This window comes from Oxyura jamaicensis, chromosome 1, assembly GCF_011077185.1.
Source record: "Oxyura jamaicensis isolate SHBP4307 breed ruddy duck chromosome 1, BPBGC_Ojam_1.0, whole genome shotgun sequence".
Classification (NCBI taxonomy): domain Eukaryota; kingdom Metazoa; phylum Chordata; class Aves; order Anseriformes; family Anatidae; genus Oxyura; species Oxyura jamaicensis.
Genome location: NC_048893.1, coordinates 1,795,494 through 1,817,835, shown reverse-complemented (window position 1 = coordinate 1,817,835; position 22,342 = coordinate 1,795,494). Strand labels below are relative to the sequence as shown.

The 22,342-nt window shown below is 46.7% G+C and overlaps 1 protein-coding gene across 2 annotated transcripts in view; it reads left to right on the top strand.

Annotated features, from left to right (window-relative positions):
* EXOC4 (exocyst complex component 4) overlaps positions 1-22,342 on the top strand; it is a 379,564-nt gene that overhangs the window by 87,344 nt on the left and 269,878 nt on the right. For both annotated transcript variants that reach the window (XM_035319681.1, XM_035319676.1), the window contains exons 8-9: positions 12,036-12,181; positions 16,267-16,355. In XM_035319681.1, coding sequence (XP_035175572.1) covers positions 12,036-12,181; positions 16,267-16,355 — 235 coding nt within the window. The remainder of the gene's footprint in view (positions 1-12,035; positions 12,182-16,266; positions 16,356-22,342) is intronic.

Below are 22,342 nucleotides of genomic sequence, written 5' to 3'. Positions count from 1 at the left end.
CTTCACGTGACTAATTTTACGGGCCGTTTCTCTCTGTTAGGTGCTTTGCCTCTGGGCCGCAGCTGTTAGATTCAGCTGCGGTTGGGTCTTCGAGGGTTTGGTCAGGTAGAAATGTCACCATGGAGTTAAAAAGTCCAGGAAACGTTTTTTTGCTTAAGTCTGGTGCTTGTTGCATGGAGCTGCTTGGAATGATCTTGTTATTAAGGCTCTCTGTGAAAGGAGTGAGATCTAAAAGTCTTCGAGTTAATTTGGACAGACGCTGGAGGTTACCGATGAGCTTACAAACCGTGGACTTTTCTAAGAGCGACGTCACAGATTCCTCCTAGATCTGTGTAAAAGAAGCCTTTTGTGTGTAGTAAAGCCACAACACTGGCTTTAACTGCAGCAGATTTTTTAAATCCTCTTTTATTTCTTCACACACCCGCTACCAGGCAGCAAATCACCTCGGTGGGTAAAGCCTCCTATGGCAGCGGCGTGTTACGAGGAGGTAGGTGGAAGTTCCCTTACCCCTCCTCCTTTTTTTTACAAGTCACTGTGATGAGGTTTTTAATTGATCTGAAAGAAAACGAAGCAACCGGTGGCTGTGGAGTTCTGTTGCTCACTTCCATTGAATTTCACTGTTGCCTACACCATTTCTTTCCCATTGTGTGACCCTGTTTGAAGGCAGGGTCTGCCTCTGCCTCAATTCCTTTTGCGCTTTGGGTTGTAAGTATAATAGTCACCTCCATGGCACACGTTCTTCTTCGCTGATTTTCCTATCCCGTGCGGCACTGTCTCAGTAACTAGCGGTTACTGGAGCTGCTGGATAGCTTATGGAAAAACAACTTCTCCTAAGACTAGGTCTAGTTTGTCCTAACACAACGATGCGGGCTTGAAGTGCAATTCGAAATATTTATTCTGTAAGAAGTGAAGGCGGTTGTGTATCAAGTTGTCCAAACATTCCTGTTTTCACACATTGCCATGAATGTTAATCATGATGATGTGTGCTCGTTTTCAGTCCAGTCACAAACTGAAATGCACGGGGCAGTCTCGGAGGTAGTCCTGGGTGCAGTTGTCTTCACTGGGATTACAGACTGAGCCCCAGGGTGTGTGAAATCCTTGTTTTGTCACGTTTTGGCATTAAGTAGCCGATGACAGATCCCATTTAGGTTGGCTTCTCTGCCCTACGTAGCTGCAGGATGCGCGTGCTGCTAACGACACCGATGTACCCGTGCAAGAGAACTGAAACCAGAGACTGAAGTCCTAGCTAACTGCACTAAACCTCAGGTCAGTTTTCAAGTGTGGCTAGCTCTCCTGTCTGACTGAAGCTTTCAGCCTCTGTATTCGTTGTAATGAGTCAGTAGGACCCAAATCAGGGGGTCAGATTAATTAGCAGCAGCGGTGCAGGAGCTGCGGGCCCTGGGAAGTGCCGGAGCTCGATGCTCTCAGAGCATTCAGCACCAGCACCCAGCGCGAGCAGCTGCTCGCAGAGCACTCTGCAGACATAGTAAATTTACTCCGAGCACTGTGCAGACGTACTAAATTTACTCCCACCAAAGAAGTTTTTATACTTTCGACTGGCGATAATTGATGGGCTGTACCCTCGGGGGAAATAAATCTCTACGAGTCAGATTTATGAGGACCCTGATGTTTATTTGTCAGCATGACACTGTTGTTACAGGGGTAAACCGAGCGAACGGGAGGAAAGCTGACATGTTGAAAAATGTTGTATCCTATTTCCGAACCGGACTCCTGCAGTTTGAGAGCCATAAAACTTTCCTTCTCGTCGTTTGGGACGAGCGGCTCGGCGGATTTGAATTTGTCAGGGAGCTGAGGACCGGGAGCTGTGCAGGTGTTTCTTCAGGAAAGAATCCCAAGGCATTTTTGTTCTTCTGTGCCGTAGGGATATTGCACGTTTTTGTCAAGTGCCTGATTAAGTTTGACATTTGAAAATAGAACTTCACGCAGAAATAAGTACTGTACTTCTGAGTATTTAATTAAGATGTTTAGTTCCTGTCAAGCCTGGTAGTTTCTCTTTCCTGTTAAGGGCAATACGTCTTCAACTGCTGGAATTTCAGAAACCTGTACTTAACCTTTAATCGTCATTCCATTTACATAGAAATCTGATTAACAACTTTTAAAGTTCAGGAGCTGCGAGTAAATGCAATTAAAGCCCTTTTGGAGTCTGTTATTAAGAGCTGGCATTTAATGAAGACTGAGGGCACGCTACTGTTACCGTCTACACTGTAGCAGGATGTCTTAAGCAATTAGTCGAAGGCACGAAATACATGAAGTGTGCTGTATTATCCATGAGTTAACACGGTTGATATTTAAACAGCATGCTGCCTTTTCCTCTCTTTGTATGTGCCACTCGGAGAAGCAGAAGCTCAGGTAAGGTGTTTCTTGTACACGTCAGCATGGCACGCTTCTTTCCTTGGGAGAGAGGATGCTCTGGGAGGTGGGTGTGTAGCAGACACTCAGTGTGAGAGAGTACATCCTCTTTCTCTGTGATTTAAAGATGTTCAGCTTCATGTGAGGTATAAACAGGACTTTCTACCTCTCCCTTGCAAAATGGGCAGAGCCGATGAAGGATTGCCGATCTCTAATTGGCAGAGCACAACTCTGCACGCAATTACCTGTCCAATTCTTACACTCCTCCTTGACCTTTTTATGGGCTACGTGGACAAAAGAGAGGCCAGTCAAACTGAAAGGCAGCGGGCTCGAAACTTGCCGGAAAAGGCTTCACGTTGTGCAGTCTGTGAAGCAGGTGGTAATTGCGCCTTTCTGATTAAGTTTATTGCTTTTTGGGCAATTGGAGAGTACAGTTGGCTGGGTATCTGGGTCATACTGGGCTGTGTGTATTTCCCAGCTTCTCATCAGTCACATCAGAAGGACCGTGCACTAAAGGGGTATGTGTGTGCATTTGTAGGCACACACTCATTTTTACACGGTCATTAAACAGTCCTAGGAACTACAAGTTACTGCCCAGAGGCCACTGGGGTTCATGTGTCAAAAACCACGAAAGGCTTCTCCACACCACCAAGCATTTGCAGTCCCCATCCCAAAGCCCTCGAGGTGGGTAAGTGTGTAGGTCTCGCTGGTTCCAGTCGTAGTCTCGCAGACGCCGCGTCTGCTTTCCTATGGAACCGTGCACCAGCGTGCTGCTTTTCTTTGGAGGACGTCAATCATCTGACTGACTCCTCGTGCCGCCCACCTTACTTCTGTTTTTTTTTCTCTGTGAGTTTTGTTTTGGTGTTGAGGGCCTGGTACTGAAAGGAGAAAGCAGCCGTGGATCATTTCTGTGAGCACAATCTGGGTTTGCGGAGCGGCTGACGTGCCTGGAGAAAACAAAGTGCTGTCCGTTTGGTTTACGACCCAGCTAGTCAAGCCGACTAATGGTAGCTTGAACAAATGCTGCTGGCAAATGTACGTCTCTTTTATTAAAATAAATGCATAAATAAGCAGAACTGCTGGGAAAGCTGGAAAAAAGGCAGGCCAGCTCCTGTTCCTTTGTGAACAGAGGCAGCTCTGTTTCAGCATCATGCGCCTGCTCCGTGTTGCAGAAGATAAACTTACCTGCTGCAGCTTCTCGGCAGCTTTTTCTTTTAGCCGCTTGTTTTCAGAGCCACGAGTGGAAGCTAAGGTGAGACTTGTAATAGTGATGCAGCACAGGTGAGTGGGGATGGAGCCGGGAGCTGTAAGAGGCCCTTTATCCTGTGGGTATGTCAGGAGTAGGGCACAACCTGATGCTCTCAGCAATTCTTCTCTTGCTGCTTGCGGCAGGGACAGGGCTTCCCTTCGAACCAGTTGGGTAATTGCATGTCACGGGGGTGTTGATACATCACAAGTTTAATTAGCTAGCATTTGCAGAAAACACTGCAATTTAAATCATTATGCCACGCGTTCGTTACTGAACCAAAGGCCCTTTCTTGGTAGAGTGGGAAAACACAATGAGGGCTGGTCAGCGCTGGCTTGTTCGAGGAGCCTACAGCCTGCCGTCGATGGCTGGGACAGCACCTCTAGTTTCTCCTTTTGCTGTATCAGCAACTGTGAAAGCCGATATATCAGTACATACGTACTCAAGTGACTTGGTATACACTCGAGACACTTCAGCTCATCCCCACATCAAGTGCAGACGGAGCTTGTGGTGCTCAGGACCAGCTGAGAAGTCCACTCACGTGTCACCAAAAGCTCGTGAAGCGCAGAGGTTGTGGCGTGAAACCTTCCCGAGCAATGTGAGCGGGTGTGCAGTTCATTGCCAATTAAAACAGCTTTGAAGGAGTTGTGGGTTTAGAGCAGTGACTTCGTTCCCTTGCTCCCTGGAGGTAAATGCACATTCACAGGTCTCCGGCAATGGTTGTGCTAATTGACAATTAGCAGTGATAATGAATGTAGTAGCACCGGCAGTGACAGCATTATCTAAATAGTTCTTGGGTTATTTTCTTACCTTTTTTTTTTTTTTTCCAAAAATACAAAACAAAAGAATTCCTGCTTCTCGTTCAGTAACGGAGTTGGGCAATGCCTTGAGAGAATTAATTCTTGAAAGGTTTTTATTCTTGTGTTTCAGTTAAATTAATTTCACGGGCAACAAGAGGATTAGATAAAGCTGGTTGTGTAGCATTAAATGGCATTCGTGGCACCTAAAACTTGTTTTTATTCTTTCAGCCCTACCTCGCTGTTTTACCCTGTGTTGTGTTTGCCATTTGTGTACCCAGCCCCAGCTGTCGACAGCTTACAGAAAGCTCAGTGCTCTTAGAGCTCAAACTGTTGCTTTTTTTTGTTGTTAAATCCACAATTTCTGCAGCGTTATAATTACCAAGAATGTCAATGCTGCACATTACTGGGTAACCAGCTCTAGACCACCGTCTCACACAGGGTGCCACCGCTTTTCTTGCCTTTTTCTGGCACTTTGCTGCTAGTTACGTCCGGTCTCCAGAGCTTCAGGAAGGATGCTGCTTTTCACGTGTACAACGAAGGGAATGCATGGCACAGGAGTGTGTCGTACTGGCGCTGCTTCCATCGCCCCTGAAGTCACCTGTGGCTCCCAAGCCATCATCTCAGCAATGGTTTTGCCAACGCGTGTGTGCTGTCACCAGGCGTCTCCGAGCGTCCCCATTGAACTCAGCAACGTAGTGTAATTTGAATGTCACAGAATCAAAGAATCACAGAACTGTAGGGGTTGGAAGGGACCTCAAGAGATCATCAGGTCCAACCCCCCTGCCAAAGCAGGTTCCCCAAAGCAGGCTGCCCAGGTAGGCATCCAGACGGGCCTTGGATATCTCCAGAGAAGGAGACTCCACAACCTCTCTAGGCAGCCTGTCCCAGTGCTCCGTCACCCTCACCATGAGGAAGTTCTTTTGCGTGTTGGTGAGGAACTTCCTGGGCTCCATTTTGTGGCCATTGCCCCTTGTCCTGTCCCCACAAACCACTGAAAAGAGGTTGGCCAAATCCCACTGTCTCCCACACTTCAGGTATTTGTACACATGGATGAGGTCCCCTCTCAGTCTTCTCCAGGCTGAACAGACCCAGGTCTCTCAGCCTTACTTCATAGAGAAGATGCTCCAGGCCCCGTATCATCTTTGTGGCCCTCCGCTGCACTCTTTCCAGGAGATCCCTGTCTTTTTTGTACCGGGGAACCCAAACTGGACACAGTACTCCAGGTGAGGCCTGACCAGGGCAGAGTAGAGGGGGAGGATCACCTCCCTTGACCTGCTGGCCACGCTCCTTTTAATGCACGCCAGGATCCCATTAGCCCTCTTGGCCATGAGGGCACACTGCTGGCTTATGGTCAACCTGTCGTCCACCAGGACCCCCAGGTCCTTCTCCTCAGAGCTCCTCTCCAGCAGATCGTCCCCCAGCCTGTACTGATACATGTGGTTGTTCCTTCCCAGGTGCAGGACTCTACACTTGCTCTTAGTAAATCTCATTTGGTTTCTTCCTGCCCCTGTTGTTTGCTGTTCTGTTTGTAACCAGCTGGCCTCATTGAAATCCCATTAGGAAGTTTGTTTTCCACTTTGTAATCTCAGCTTCGTGCTCCTGGTGTAACTAAAGGTAACTCCAAAGCGTTCTCGGTGGCTGGTGCAGAGCAGGAGGGGCGCGTGGTTCGACAGCTGCCCGGTGTGTCGGAGCAAGAAGCTGCAAAGAAATCTTGCCTTCAACTGCCGGTACCACACAGCGAATTCCTGGCAATGCAGAGATTGTTATTTCTGGGGTTTGTTTTATTTTCTTTTGCCTTTACAGCTTCTGCAAAGTATAAGGGATGTTTGCAGCTTCATGCCCAGCGGTTGCCAAAGTGAGAAGTTTCCTCCAGTGCAAACCTGTTCCCAAACCCAAACGTTAGCAGCGGCTGTTTTAATTTCCTCTTTCAATGGAGATGCTAATTAAAAGGTGCTGGGTAGGATTGGTACTCTGAACATGAGTGATTCCTTCTTGCAGGAGCTGGCCCTGAGTGCCGCGACGGCTTTAGTAAGATTCCCAGATCATAAAGCCAAATGGAGCTGTTGTGATCCTCTCGCCTGACCCCTGCGTAAAACAAGCCGTGCTGCTTTCTTGAGCTAATTCCTGCTTGAAAGAGGGCACGTCCTTTAGAAAGCAGTCCAGAAAGTAGTCCCCTAGCTGACTAGGGGAGAGAAGAAAAAGTCAGTGACAGAGAATGCAGCGTAACCTTTGATGTGAGTGGTTAATTACGCTCTGGAAATGTATGCCTAGCTGTTAGTCAGAGCCCGGCCAGCTTCAACTTTCCAGCCTTCGGAGGTTTTTTTGTAATTCATTAGCGAAGACTTTTCTCCTCAGCTCTGTGCTCTCGGTGTTACATGCTTGCAGACTGATCTAGTAACCTCTTAGCCTTCTCTTTGCCAAGCTAACAAGGCTGAGCTCACGACTTCTTGCTGTCTGGCCGTAGTTGTGCCTTCCAGCCTTCTAATAACTTCCAGGCTTCCTTCGCACACCCCTCCGCCCCCTTTTTGTCCGCTCGTTCTTTGTAGGACTGCCATGGTTTCGTTCGGCCTCCCAGATGGGTGACTTCCAGATGTGTGACCGACACGGAGAGATGCTGCCAACTTTTACTTCTGACAAAGCTCTTTGCTTTGTGTAGCCATTTCCAATTAGCTAATTAATATCCACTGTCGCAGTGGGAACTTCTCTGCTGCTGATTATCATCGATATTCCCAAATTTTCCAGCGTCATTCCTTTCCACAACAGCCCCATAGATCCCGACTCATTCTTTTTCCCTGTGTAGAGTTACACATGGTGACAATGGAATTCTTACAGTAGCTTGATAATATTATAAAAATAATATTAAAAAATATTATTCTGTATTATTTTGTATCAGTGATCCGCTACTCATATAATTGACCAATTTCTCCCCAAAATATTATCAGCCTCAAACCTTCTGTAGTCATATTTCCATAGGAACTTGAGTCAGGAAAAGTTCTGATCCACTCGGTGTAGAAAGTTGTTGCTTCAGCTGCTTTTGCCACTGCTTTTTGATCGAGCTTCTTCTAGTTGTTGCTCTTTTACTTCGCCTGGAACTGAGAATTTCTAACCAAGCAATAGAGAAAGCTTCTGGAACAGACTTGCATCGGAATGCAGAGGACAAAAGGAAAGGTGACGTTAGATTTCGGAGACCTCGCAAAAATCCTCAATTTGTGGTTTCCTCATTTCTACGTGGATGCTGAGGATCTTGTCACTGTCTTGCTGATTTTTACCTGAGCGGATGCTGTGCTTCTCTTGCTTTGGCTTTTCTGTCAGATCCCTGTTGGAAATAACTTCCTCTCTCTGGGTTTATTTAAAACTGTATTTGACATCTAAGAATGCCAGCGAGCCAGGATCTGTTTTCTACAAGCCCATGTCGCTGGACATAGAATGCTGCTGTTCTCCCTTAATTCTTCTTTAATAGGGTCCTCTATCATCTCTTCTGTGATTGCGTCCCCGATCAATATGAGGTGGAGAGGCCAGCAATTACCTCTTCATCCCATTTACTCTTGTAAAATTCATGGTATGGTGTTAGTTTCCATTCGATCTCCAGGATCCCCCAAATATATGAAGGCATAACCAGTAGTGTGAGAGTGTAGAGAGGTTTTAAGACAGGTCTAAAGGTTCTTTCAGTGTGTTTACGTAGCTCTGGCCATGCTGGTAGCTGCTATTCAATGGCTTCGCGCGTCAGCGTTAAAATACTGAATTGCCATCCCATGGTAGTTAGCTGTAGGGAGCACACTGAAACAGAACGTTGTGCATTATGCTTTCTTCCAAATTTCACTGAAATAGACATGGTTTTGATGGAAATGTCTTGGGATTTAGTTACTTTAAGTGTCTTTTCCTTGAGGTCCCATTGCTGCTGTGATCGGCAGGGCTGCTTGAGGTGGAAGCATCTCCGAAGAGAGCCGCTAACAGTAACATTTTTGGGACGAGATCCCCTGTTTTGAAATGGGACTTTTCAGCCATTCATCCTGCAGCATCCATCTGAATTCAGAGTATGTGAGGATGCAAAATGCCTGTTTGCAGCTTTTAGTTGATGCAATAGAGCTCAGGCCTCCTATCTAAAACCTCAGAAGAGGCACAAATAATGAATGAATTCTTTAGTCGCTCTGTGGCCAGCCTGATTTTATTGCCTATGCTTTGTTCATTGGCTTGCACAGCTCAGGGGGCTCAACCAAAAATTAAAAACGTGGATCTGGAAAGTCTCAGCAGGAGTGATCAGCCCCAGAAGCAAATTCTTGCCCCGTTGTAGATCAGAGAGGCAGGGTACAACAAGCTATTACCAGCCCGGCTTGACGGACAGGATACACGTACTGCCCTGACCTTTTGAAATTTCAGAATGTAATTACGCCTCCAAATCCATAAATATTGCCTTTATAATACAACATTTATATTAATTTTCATTTCCAGAGAGCAGCAGGGTAAGGAGTGCTTTGTTCTCTTGCTTTATGTACGGCTTTATTTGGTTGACATTGATATAAATACGCCACATGGATGGCAGACCTCAACCATCGAACAGAAAGTCAAAAGTCCTTGTTATAGATGAATGGGATGTTGCAAACTTTACAGTCGCTCATAAATCTTGCCGTACGTCCATGTGATTAATGTCTAACAAGGTTTTTGATTGATGGCTTAGCAACGGCTAACCAGGTGTTATGGGACCAAATTGTCAAATCCCTTACTTCAGCGGTAAGGAAAGCTCCTGTTCACCTTGATAGGCAGGAAGACGTCTGCTTTTTCTCGTAAGTGGATTTCCAAGTTCTCTCTTGCTGTGATTTTTGCTAAGTACAGGGTCAGGCTCCGACTAATGGCATTGAAACGTGATATTTGTTAGAATCACCTATAACCACGACGAGGGCAGAACAGCTGGGTAACGTCGAGCTGGAGGGATTAAGTTGAGGCCAACAACGGTAGGTGAAGGCCGTGGGTTGTACAAAGCGACAAGAAACTAAAACTTCACCCTAATTTTTCAAGCAAGTAGCTGGCAAGATATGAAGAGCGTCCCACATGTGAATAGTATTGCTTAAAAATGTTAAAGGCTTTAATCTTCGTGCTGTAGTTAAAAGCCAAATGTACTGCGTGCGCTGGAGATGTCTCCTGTCTCAGCTCCTCTCCGGCTTGGCTGCGTATTGTAAGTGCTCAGCCATGCTTCCAGTTAATTACTTGGTCCTGAAGAATCGGTGTAACTTGAATACAGGGCACTGGAGCACAAAGAGCTTTGATCTGTCGCGCACGGTTTCTGCTATGCTTGGATTTTATAACTTAAAGATGAACTTTGAGAACAGTTATCAAAACCAGCCATTTCTGCTGCTCGCACAAGCTTTTGACTTTCTCAGAGCCTTGCGCCTTAGCATCCTGCTCTGCCTACCTAGCAATGCCCTAAATGAACAATTTTCTCCTTTCTCCTAATCTGCGGTGTTTTCAGAACTGTTCTGAATAGCGAACCACAACTGATCTTTTATCTCTCTGTTTCAATTTTTAACTAACAGGAGCAATTCATTCTACTCCTAGCACAAGCCCCTGTTGCCTTGTTGTAGTCTTGGAGCTCAGTGCTGCATTATGCACTTCGTATTTCCCAGTCCTGCATAGAAAGGGACATCAGAGTCCCGGAATCCATTATAAATAGGTTTCATCCATAACGTGAGGACAAATTGCTAAATGTTTTTCTTTCTCTCTTTGGTTTCTTTCTCTCTTTGGTTTCTTTCTCTCTTTGGTTTCTTTCTCTCTTTGGTTTCTTTCTCTCTTTGGTTTCTTTCTCTCTCTCTTTCTTTCTAACTTGATTAAGTTTGAGGGTTTAATTACATTGTCGTGGCGATTTTAAGGTTGTTAATTCGAGTAGCGAAGATGAAATGCAAATGCGCGAATACAAACGGATTTGGTAAATTACTGCTAAAAATTAGCACGGCGATTATTTTACTCTCAACAAAAAGCATGCATTTTAAGGGCTTGTGCTCAGGTAAAGTTTTAATAGAGACGTTTTAAGAGTTGTTTTCAGATTTTACTTTATTTTTTCCCAAGTAATCGTGAATTGTTTCTAATTAGGGGCATGATACTATTTGCCTGGATATTTATTGGTGTGTAATTTGTTTCAACATAGACAGCGCCGCACTGATGTATTCCTTTCATTAGGACAACTCTCTTTGATGGGCTTTGACTAGCTAATTACTGAAATGGAACAGGTTACTAATAGCCTCCAAGTAGGTAGAGTTTTCTGAACATAAATAATGAATTTCTGAAAGCACTGACAGAATTTAATTTTTAAGGGGTTTCTTTCCATCGTCAGACACAATGAAATTAAAAATGGGTGACTTGGAATCTGTTTCTGCTTCCGTACCGTGGAGTTACTTGAGCAGCACCAAACACCAGACCAGCACTTTGGGCCGCAGGGGTTTCACAGAAGGACCTTGTTCACAAAGGCACCCGCCAGCCCCCCTCTGAAGTTACTGGGCTAGAAGAAAATCAAATTTAAACTGAGTCTGAAGAACTGATCGCCGTGGGAATTTATATTTTCGGTGGTTTAAACAAAAAATAAAAATCAACAGTTTGGGAGCTATTAAAGGGCAATTTTTGCAGCATTCCCAGGATTTTTTCCAGCGGTGTTCATGACCCTTAGTATAGCCACATGAATTTACGCATGCATGTTTTATATTTATATATGCAAATGTACATATGCCTGTAAATTTTCTCCATATGTAAGATGTGTTTTTGTAGTGGGTTGTATCAGTATTGGTAACCTTTGAGAGCTGTGGGATGTAAGCAGTCTGTCCATGCCCCTCACCATCTCCCTGTAGCCACTGCTGATGGAATCCGTCTGGGGAGGAGTGGGGAATGGACAGAATCACATCAGAGAGGAATCAGTCCTCTAGGTTGCAAAAGACCTTCAGGATCACCAAGGCCAACCATCAGCCCGACCTACGGAGTCTCACCACTGAACCACATCCCTTGGTGCCACGTCCACGCGTCTCTGAAATCCCTCAAGGGATGGGCACTTCACCACTGGCCTGGGCAGCCCATTCCAATGCTTGAGCACCCTGTCCATGACAAAATTCTTCCTCAAGTACAACCTAAACCTCTCCTGGTGCAACTTGAGACCATTTCCTTGCTTCACGTGTCCCCTGAGAAAAGAAACCAGCACCCTCCTCCGTGCAGCCTCCTTTCAGGTGGTTGTGGAGAGAGATGAGGTCTCCCCTGAGCCTCCTCTTCTCCAGATTAAACAACCCCACGTCCCTCAGTCACTCCTCATACCTCTTTTTTCTTGTCTCTTCACCAGCTTCGTTGCTTTTCTCTGTGCACACGCTCAAGCAACCCAAGATTCTTGCAAGATGCCTTCAATACCATCAGGGTTTTGTAGCAGGTTGAATTGGTCGAGTAACGTAGAAGGAGCTTTTATCAAATCAGTGCCGGTGGCATATGGGTCACTAGGATCTCATTGCTGAAAATAAAGCTGAGTTTCTGCTAATTAAAGCTGTTGATTTGTTTATTAACCAGTCCCGTATAGTATTTAAAAATCCTAGACGTTCCGAGTCACAGTGCAATGCTGTTGTGTCTCTAAGCAGCGTTCCTCTTCCTTCTGCTCCCAGATGCTGCTGACGGAATATCTGGATATGAAGAACACCCGCACCGCCTCGGAGCCATCCACCCAGCTTAGCTACGCCAGCTCGGGGCGAGAATTCGCAGCGTTCTTTGCGAAGAAGAAACCACAAAGGCCTAAAAACCCTTTGTTCAAGTAAGTGCCAGGATGCACTTAGAACTGGCTGTTAATCACACTCCCATGTGGGAGCGGGGTGGAAATTTGGAGATGGAGATGGAATGCCTGAAGCTGAAGCCTCAGGAAGGTCTCTGTTAGGGATTCACTGCTGGTTTGTAGCGTGCAGCTCGTTCAGGGGCTCGTTGCAGGGTTGGGATCCCATTACACGAGCTGCTGCAGAGCATGCAGCGATACGTTAAGCCTATCTTTGTGCACACTATGTTCAAGACCTGTTAAAAAGGGTGATAAAGGGGACCGGACAAAGAGAATTAAGATAAGCGTATAATTACTAGATAGGCTAACTGGCTAATCCTATCACTTGTTCCTTTAACTCAGAGTGGAAAGAATTAACTGGCTGGGAGGAGAAAGAGAGCAGATGAGAGAGGATAGGTGGGTGAGGGAAAGATTTGGGGTACAAATTTCATGTGCAAGAGTGAGGGCTGAGGAGGAGTCGGTAGTGAGCAGCAGTTGCAAGAGGACAGATGGCCTTGGCAGTACACCAAGACTCAAGGGAGCTTTGCTGAAATTTTGTCTCATCTCTTGACTACCTGTGCTGGTCCATCGTCTTTGTCCCCTTGAGGGTTTGGGGGAATTACCAAAATGTGCTCTTTTCACAGCAGAAGCTCCAAGTTGAAAGGTTATGGCTTTGATCTTCCGCTGCAGCTCTGCCAGTGTAACTGTGTGTGTGGCTGCCCCCAACTCAGCGCTGCCAAAACAATCTCTTTAATGACTTTTTAAAAATACAATTACGTTGTTCTAAAGCAGTTGTTCAGGGAACGTGCAGGCTTACCAGTAGGGCTGAGGGAACAGCAGCAAGGAGAGCAGCGCTGGGGACAGCACCGTGGGGCAGTAACCTTTTACCCGTGCTCAGGTGCAGCAGGAGCAGCGTATCTGATGGGTGGACTCCAGACTACAAGCTGCTGCAGGGCTGAGCTGTCTTTCACTACCCATTAGCGAGGTATTTAGCCTTACCAGGCTTTGCTCTCCCATGTAGAAAGCCCAGCTTTAACAAAATCTACTGAAATGTTTGCTGGAGGGGCGAGCGATTGGAGGGGAGACCGTGTGGTTTCCCCCTTTATTTTGCCGGGGATGGGGGCCTGTGAAGTCTGGGTGGGTTTTTCTGGGTGGGTTTTTTAATCTACAACATCCAATTTGTTATTTGAGGCAGATCGTTAAGTAGTGGGGAGATAATACGGGAAATTCAGTAATGGAAAATGGAGAGTGATGGGGCAAGTGGTTAGGGGAGCTTCACATTCAGCAGCCTCTTTACAGGTTGTTTGTTGTTTTTTCCGGCTAAAATTTATTTCTCGATTACCCAGAGCTTGCAGAACTCCCTGTTATTTGCCCCATGGGCATGGGCACATAGAAGCTGTGTTCTCTTAGTACCCGAAGTCTTTTGCACTTCCCTCTCTTTATCTCCCAGGATTAGCTGTCTGTATAATCTTCTGCTATTAGAAGGTTAAATGTTGCCTGGAGGATCTCGGAGGTGTCTCCTGCCACCTTGACAGCCTATGGTTATCCTCCCCACCCCTTTTTTAACACTCCCTTGGCTGTTGGGGTTGAGAATTGTGCTCTTTGAATTCACCCTGTCTTGCAGATCTCTATCGGAGCAAAACAGGGCTGCTCACCTTTTCATTCCACGTCTGTTCTTGGGTGTGCTTGGGCCATTTAAGTTTGAGGAATAGGGATGCTCTGTTTCACCTACAGCAATTTAAGCCTGTGTATTAGTTTGTCAGCGGAGAGTGAAGGTAGGTGTAATTGTTTCAAGTGAAGGTGCCTAACCTCGCAGGAGCCGCGCGTCTCGTGCCACTCATGGTCTTGTCACCAAGTCATCGCCGGCACCCCGGTGACAGCAGCACTTATTGGGAGCTCTTATTTGGTTATCTGTCTTCTGTCAGCTGTCACTATATCTATGGAAATCTCCGTTGAAATGGAATTTCTCAGTCCGCTGGGGGATGTGCATGTTTGATGGAGTGTTATTCTTGTCTCCTCTCCCATCTTCAGTGCTTTTTCGCGCTGGGCTGCGAGGCTTTTTCTTGCCTTTCCATTAGCTCTGTCCAAATCCGAGGAGCCATCCACTTGTCATCCGAATATCCGCGGTTAATTTCTCACTTCAGAAGTCTCTTAGGGCAGGGCTCCACCTTGTGTTTTCCTCGCAGCTCGATGCAGGTATCTGTGCCGTGCCTTGTGATAGCTCATTAGAAGCTGATTTCCAGCTTCCTCTGGTTGTGTGTTTACGTGAAGACGTACGATCTAGCAGCTGTAGGAGGAACGAGGACTCTTGAATTACGTCTTGCAGCAAGTAGCATTTGGAAGGGACTTTGAATCGTTGGTTCCCTGTCTTGAAAATGGGTGTAATTCACAGGGCTGGGGAAGTCATGGTGTGTTCAGTTGTTTAATATTGGCTCAAAACCCCAAATCTTTGGGAATTCACGTAGCTTCTCCCATGGTACGCTTGGCTTTCTTCTCTTCCAAAAAGTAGCCACACGTAGGTTACTGTCTTCCTGCAGATCGGATTTCCTAGACAGAAGTTGGGCACTGGTGGAAAAGGAGTGGATTGTACAGGCAGATGTTGAACACCCCACGTGTTAGTCTCAGGCTTGGCTAAGATTATGTGCAGTTCTGTGCTTAAAACAAAAAATCAATGCAAGTTTTGCAACTGGAGCGAGTGTCAGCACGGGGAGAGGCAGAGATTACAAGAGAAGAGACGTTGAGTGGAAATGGGAATGTGGGAGAAGAACAGACCAAGGAAAGAGCAGAGGAGGGGAAATGGGAGAGTGAAACTGGATGGCTGGGGGAGAGAAGTGGATGTGCTGAGATTGGAGTCACTGTCTCAAAGCCAGGTCTGGGGCAGCAGGAGGAGTCTCGGGTTTGTTGCTGCAGTTTGCCTTAACCTGAAGCTTCTGGGTTTGATGCCTGGAAAACACCTCTGGGTCATGGCAATAAAGTTACGTTTAATATTTCACTAGGGGCAGGAGGGAGCACATCACAAATACAAAGCCAAGAGTTTATCATTCATTTAATTACTCTGCTGCGTTTGTTATATTTTGATAAAGGGTTATTAGTTCAGTCGCAGTAATACTAACACTCATAGTCCAAATTAAAGTAGAAGAGCCTCGTTAATAAAAATAACCTTAAAGCTGTTGCACAAGAAAGCTTCCAAATGCTCAGCCCTTTGTAGTGTGATGCTCAGGTGTGTAGTGTCCCTCTGGGTGGTGCTAATGCCGATTCAGCCTTCCCCAGCAGAAGGACCTCAACATCTTGAGGTCTTCACCATAAAGTTTGGTCATTAAAGACATCTTGTGCCACTTCAGCGATTTACAGATGCCTTGTCCCCGCTGTCTATCCCTTCCTGGTCCCCAGTGCCCGTGGTAGAGCTGCTCAGCGCCCACCCAGGCACACTATGGGGCTGCTGTTTGTTGGGTGTCCCCAGTGCTGAGCTCAGGCTGAGTCCTTGGCTCCCTCGGCCATGGGACACTTGTGTCACAAGGACCCCCAGCTCAGCCCGCAGCAAGCTCAGAGCCATCCTGAGACCTTGCAGTATCAGGCCATTTTGAATGGTGAACGTCTCATTTATGGGGCTCTGGTAGTTGAAAAATCTCCTCTCTCAGGTTGATCCTTGTAGAGTATTGGAGCCATCCAACAAATACTTAATTTACTACATTTTAGTTTCAATGAGAGTATTACTTTTTAATTTGTGGCTTTATGTATGTGCCAGCTAACAATGTAGTTGATACTAACTCGTTAATTTGGTTTGGATTTCATCATTTTTTCGAGGCCATGCCCAATCAGAAGACGGGGTGTTCCCAGCTGGCGGAGCAGAGGAGCATCCCCATGCTCTGCAGGCAGGTCTGTGCCACGGGCAGCTGCCGACGGAGCTGTGTGGATCCAGGGTGGCAAATATGATACATCAGTGGGGGAGTTTTACGGGAAAAATGTGCTTTTGTCTGCCTTGGTCATTTTCCTCAACCGTGCAGGGAAGTGTGTGTTGTTCAGAGCTGACTGGTGCTTACCAGAAGGCCAATTCTGTGGATGGCTAACTGACTTTTTGTTTTTAATTACAGGTTTGAGTCCTCTTCCCATGCTATTAGCATGAGTGCCTATTTGCGTGAGCAGAGGAGGGAGCTGTACAGCAGAAGCGGAGAACTTCAAGGTGGGGAAATAGTGTGTTAGTTTGGGTAATTCTCTTCTGCAGGGCTGAATATTCTGTCCGTGTTATGTCAAGGTATTAAAACTTCTCTAGTTTGCTGCCCAGGCTGTCTAAATCTCTCAATTTTTTAAAGTCTGTCTTTTTGTTCTTACTCTGTCAAGCAACTGCGTTTCTTTTTATTCCCTCTGTGTATTCAGATAAAGGTCCAGGTCCTAAAAACGAGTCATGAAACAGTGGATGAAACACAAACAAGTCTCATTGTGAGCATTGCTTTTGGGAGCTAATGTCTGCATCTTTATCTGCAATTTATTTCCCCATGTCATGCTTCTGGATTGCTCTGGGAGCTAAACTCAGCCGTTTTGTATTTGAAGTCACAAGTTTCTGTTGGAAATGACCAATTCTGTGTCTTTTGTACAGTACTTGAAGAGTTAGAGTATTGGAAAAGGGTGAGTTTGAAGTGTTGGGCTGCTCCTGCTGGTTTATACTGCTTGTGACAAGTGTTGTATATACACAGAGAAGTGTTCTCTGGGCATGGCATCATTTCATGTTTTTTTGTGAATGGCTTAATTCACAAAAGTCTTGCTTTTGGAAGCAGCATCAGTGGAAGATCTTGAGGCTGTCATGTCAATGTACAGTAGGAATATCTTTTTCTTCTGTCTCATCTGTTGTAGTTTCTTACTGGGCTAATCATAAAAAGAAAACAAGATAAACTCTTCAGATATTACAGTGATGGACCAAGGTAGAACTTGTTGAAATCGTACTTGTGGTAATTTTCAGATGGCTTTTATCTGAGGATATTTTGTAATTTACAGAGAATTATTGGATGCCTTTGTGTTCCCATCCTCCTTTTAAAACTTAGCTGTGCTCAGCAAGAAGTGAAACCCAAAGCAGTGAGGTAGGAAGTGCTGAGAGATGTACTGTGTTGTGGACCAAGTGCTTCATTTAGATGACTAATTAAAGAGGATCTTCATATTGCTGATGAAATATGTCATGATGCACTCTCTGGCGAATGTTCAGGTCCTTCTGCATGGGCTGTGAAGGAAGAATCTGAGGTAAAAAGATGTAGCGAAGTTGACAGTTGCCCACACTAATCTCACAGCCTTTGGAATAAAATGAAGTGAAGATCCCTGTCTTTTACGTGATGATACCACCCATTACGCACGCTTGGAAGGTGTTCAGCTCACAGCTCTTCACCTCTTAAGACTCAGGTTCTCACCTTCAAAATCTGTCACACGTACCTGGGATCAGCTGGAAGAAATCTCACAGTTCAGCAGCATGTTGTTTAAGTCTAAGCTATTATATGGCACAGCCTTTTTTAATTTATTTTTTAATACCAATGGGCAGGAGGATTTAAGTAGGTACTTCTCCACAGTAATTGTTCTGCAGCCTGCATGGGGCAGCTGGATTCAAAGCCGAGACTTTTGAAGCTGTCCAGGTGTGATGGTTTCGCTTGGGTGGGTGACCGAGCTCCACCACAACCGCTCTCTCACTCCCCCTCCTCAAAGAGGAACAGGGAGAAAATACGATGAAAGGGGCTCAAGGGTTGAGATAAGGACGAGGAGATCGCGCAGTAATTATTGTGATGGGCAAAACAGACTCAGCATAGGGAGATAGTAAGATTTATTGCCTATTACGAACGAGCTAGAGAAGTGAGAAACGAAGGAAAGAAACCAAAAGCACCTTCCCCCCCCATCCACCCTCCTCCACCTCCTCCCCCCCGAGCGGCGCAGGGGAATGGGGGCTATGGTCAGTCTATAGAAATTCTTCTCTGCCGCTCCTTCTTGGTCACTCTCGTCCCCTGTGCTGTGGGGTCCCACCCACGGGATGCAGTCCTTGCTGAACTGATCCAGCGTGGGCTTCCCACAGGCAGCAGCTCTTCAAGAACTGCTCCAGATATGGGTCCGTACCACGGGGTCCATCCCTCGGGAGCAAACTGCTCCAACCTGGGTCCCCCACGGGCAGCAGCTCCTGCCAGGTCACCTGCTCCTGCGTGGTCTCCTCTCCACGGGCTGCAGGTCCGGCCCGGAATCTGCTCCGGCAGGGGTCTTCCACAGGCCGCAGTCTCCGTTGGTGCAGGGCCACCTGCTCCACCGTGGTCTCCTCCACGGGCTGCAGCGTGGAACCCTGCTCCACCGTGGTACTCCATGGGCTGCAGGGGGACATCCTGCTTCACCATGGGCCTCACCACAGGCTGCAGGGGACTTCTGCTCTGGCACCTGGAGCACCTCTCCCCCTCCTCCTTCACTGACCTTGGCGCCTGCAAGGCTGTTCCTCACTCCTCTCACTCTCCCAGCTGCTGTGTGGCGCAGTGTGTTTTTTTTCCCTGTCTTAAATCTGCTCTCACAGAGGCGCAAACAACATCACTTATTGGCTCAGTTCTGGTCAGCAGTGTGGCCCTTACCAAACATGGGGCAGCTTCTAGATCCTTCTCACAGAAGCCACCCCTATGGCCCCCTGCCACCAAAACCTTGTCACATAAACCCACTACACCAGGGTGTTAAGTTTAGGATAGGGATGGGGCCATCAGGGAGCTCGTAGCACTTCCCTCAAAAATTTCAAAACTCTTTGGGAGTAGTCCTGTTCCCTTTTGTTGTTTCAGGTTGCCTCCATGCCCTGATGTGGCCAGTTGACCTTGTTGCTTTAAAAACACAGAAGACAAAGGTATTAACAGTCTGGCCCTTCTTCCAGATACACCGTGGCTGAGATCCGTGTGGTTCTGGGATGCAGTTACCACTGAGCTGAGGAGGTGTTTTTAAGGGTTTCTTTTTCAGGGTTCAGAGCTCGTTGCGCAGCCAGGTTTCTAGAAAGAGCGGCTCCTTATCGACAGAAGGCAGCTCCCGAGGCAGCGTTTGTCACGAGCAGGAGGCTGCGAGCGTTTTTCAAGAGAAGAGGGTGCGAAAGAGCTCCGCAGGCTTTCGGCTGCCGAGCTGGCGTGGGGTTGGAAAGAACAAAGCCGAAGAGCTGACAAAGGAGTAAAGGACAAAATACAAGAACTAGCGTGGATAGGGCCAAGATGATACTGCCCTTTAGGGATGAATCGGAAGAGCTGGGACGTGATGCAATAGGTGACAAAAAGTCAATGTAGGGAGTCAATAGGGACAATAGATGAGATGACTTTGCTAAGAAATCTTTGCTGTTGAACCATCAAGAAAAGTTTCCCTTTGAACTTTATGTTAAAAATGTACTGTCCTCTCTTTCTATTATAAGCTGCTGTTCCCTTTTAGGTAGCTCATTAATCTTCCTGAATCCCAGGCCACAGCAAGATCTGCATTTTGATATATTTTTTTTTCCTCCTTTTAAAGAGAAATACAATTTAATTGTTCAATCAGGTTACTGGAAGGCAGGCATGTGACACTCTTCTGTGAATGCCACACGGTTTCTCTTCCTGACAGCCTTATCCACAGGGATGATTTTTCAGTGGCAGCAGGGGGAGGGTGGCTCGTTAGGAAATCTTTTTTCCTGAAAAGGTCTTCAAAGAAGCATATGCATTAAAAAAAAAGAAAAGAAGATTTTATAAAAGTTTGGCTCTTGCCAACTTTTTGAAATAAGAATTTAATTTAAATAGCCTTAAAATGTGTGAAGATCAGAGTGATGCTTTGTCATTAACCTCTCTCGTTTGGACTGAAATAGTACAGTGCATAAGGCAGACGTTATCCCTCAGTGGGAGAAAGGGACCGGCTGTAAGTGATTTAGAGGTGGAAGGATTCATTCCTGCGTCTTCTTCCACTGAAATCAGAGGAGGAAGACTTAGGCCATGTCTTTTTCGCTTTAAGTCGGACACAGAAGTCGTTTGCCAATTGTCATCAAAAAGAAGAAATCAGAAGCAAGTAAATAACTGAAATATCTCCTAACAGAAGCGTGGTGCCCTGGGACGCTTCCAGAAGTACAGTGTCAGAGGTGGTTTCTTCTGTACAAAACCCACACCCAACGATGATTGTCTCTTTTCTCTCTCTCTCTCTCTCTTTTTTTTTCTCCAAAAGTACGTCTTGGCTAGCCGGGGAATTTACATTTTCCTTCTCAGAGCCCTTCTGCCATTTGTCAGATACGATGTTCTTTTTATAGACGGTCTGAAATAATGGAGGTACATTTAAAAAGCAAATCAGTTTATTCCACGAGCGGCTGAATGACCGCAGCCTGGTTCATCGCGGATGTGTCCTGGTCTCCCTTAACGCTTCTCTTTCATTAGCCACACTTCTCACCATGCCTCTCCATCGCATTCATCCCCCTCGCTTCTTCCTGGCACCCCTCAGCGCCTGCTTGTGTCCCCAAAGCACCCGGTAAGCAAAAAGCAGCCTGTGCCCCAGCTGGTTTAAGCAAAGCTCGTCCTGACCAAGCAGCCCCATGCCTTGGAAGGAAGCATGCTGAGTCCAGCAGCACTGAGAGCTAACAAGTGCCTGCTGATGCTTTTCCTTCTGTGGAGGCATGCGTTTATCCCACCTTTGTCTACACGGCTGGCTGTTTCCACCAGACCTCTGAGAATTTACTGCTCTTAGGAGTTATGCCGCTGTCACCTTCGGCTGAAATTGGCTCTCCAGCTCAGTTGTTGTGAGGATGGGACAGCCAGTCGGACAGACAGAAGATCAGATAACTCTTATTTTTCTAGGAAACCGGGCTAAAACATTGCTGTATTTCATTGCAGAGGTGGTTGCTTGTCACTGGCTAGTGGAATGAATCCCATGCATGCCCCTTATTTCATTCCACTGCTGCCTTCAATTGCCAACAGATCCTTGGGAACAGAAGAAAAATGTAGCTTCTCCCACTAGAAAGGGGGTCAGGGACTGCAAGAGGGATGGCAGGTGGCAGGAGATTGTCCCTGGGGCTGCACAGGGAGGCAGGAGGCAGTCTGCAGGGACCTTGGTTTTATTTTTTTCATTAAATTGGATGTGATTGGTATCAAGAAAACAGCTTCAAGAGAGAATTAAGAGGAAAAACCACTACTATTTTAGGTAGTGTCCAGGCATGTCTGGGTTTCTGAATTAGTATTTTGGCAATAGTTAGTGTCATTGTACAGTGTGTCATAGCATGGTACACACATGCTATGTGCATTGTGTATGCCTGCAAGGATTAATTTGCACGTGATGGAGCAGCCTTCACCAGCACAGCTGCACTGCACAAGGATCGTGAAGCCTGCCTTCCAGTGATTTATTTGGCTAAATTTTGTGTGGCCGTGGCTAGGGTAAAGGAGCCGTGGCAGGAGCACTTCTTCCTACTTCAAAAAATTGGGGGGAAGTTCCCTTTGCTTCCATTTTCTGCAGTTTCTTAAATTTTAGTTGGCTCTTGCTGGATGTTCGGACCTTGGATGAATGGCTCAGCTGTAATGATTAGTGCCTAGAGTAAATAAATCAAAAATGAAAAATCCCAAAGGAAGGAAGCCAAAGGAGCCATAACTGAGAAGGGAAAGCTCAGTGGATGATAACCTTCATTTCAGCAGGTGCCTAACCCGAGTTAGCCATTTTCTGCCCCACAGGTGTGTGGCGTGCCCTGGGGTGGAAGAGCTCCGGAGCACGCGGTGTCTCACCGAGCTGCTCGCTGCTGGCTGGTAAATTCAGGCGTGGTGTTACTTCGTCAGAGGTGGTGTCAGTTATGTGTTGAGAGGGAGCACATCAGGTATTGTTTCAGAGCCCCATGGCCGTGGGGAATTAATGGGGGTGCCTACCGTGCTCACGGTGACCCTGGCCTCAGCGTAGTTTATCAGCAGAAATGGTAAAAGACGTCTTTATACGCTGCGAAAACCTGAAGAGCCTGGAGGGTGCTGATCGGCATGGAAAATAGCAGCCAGCTTCTGTTACCTGTGCGAGCACAGGCCCTGGTAGTTCATAGCGGGGTCAGCTTTGCTCGTGTCGTACATCTTGGCCGGTTTGAAGAACGAAAAGTGAAGTGCCCCCGAGCAGCTGCTGTGGCCGTGGATGTTAATGGTCTCCACAGCTGCTCAGCACCTCTTAAAATTGGGGCTCCTGATTTGGGGGGGGGGGGGGGGGGGGGGGGGGGGG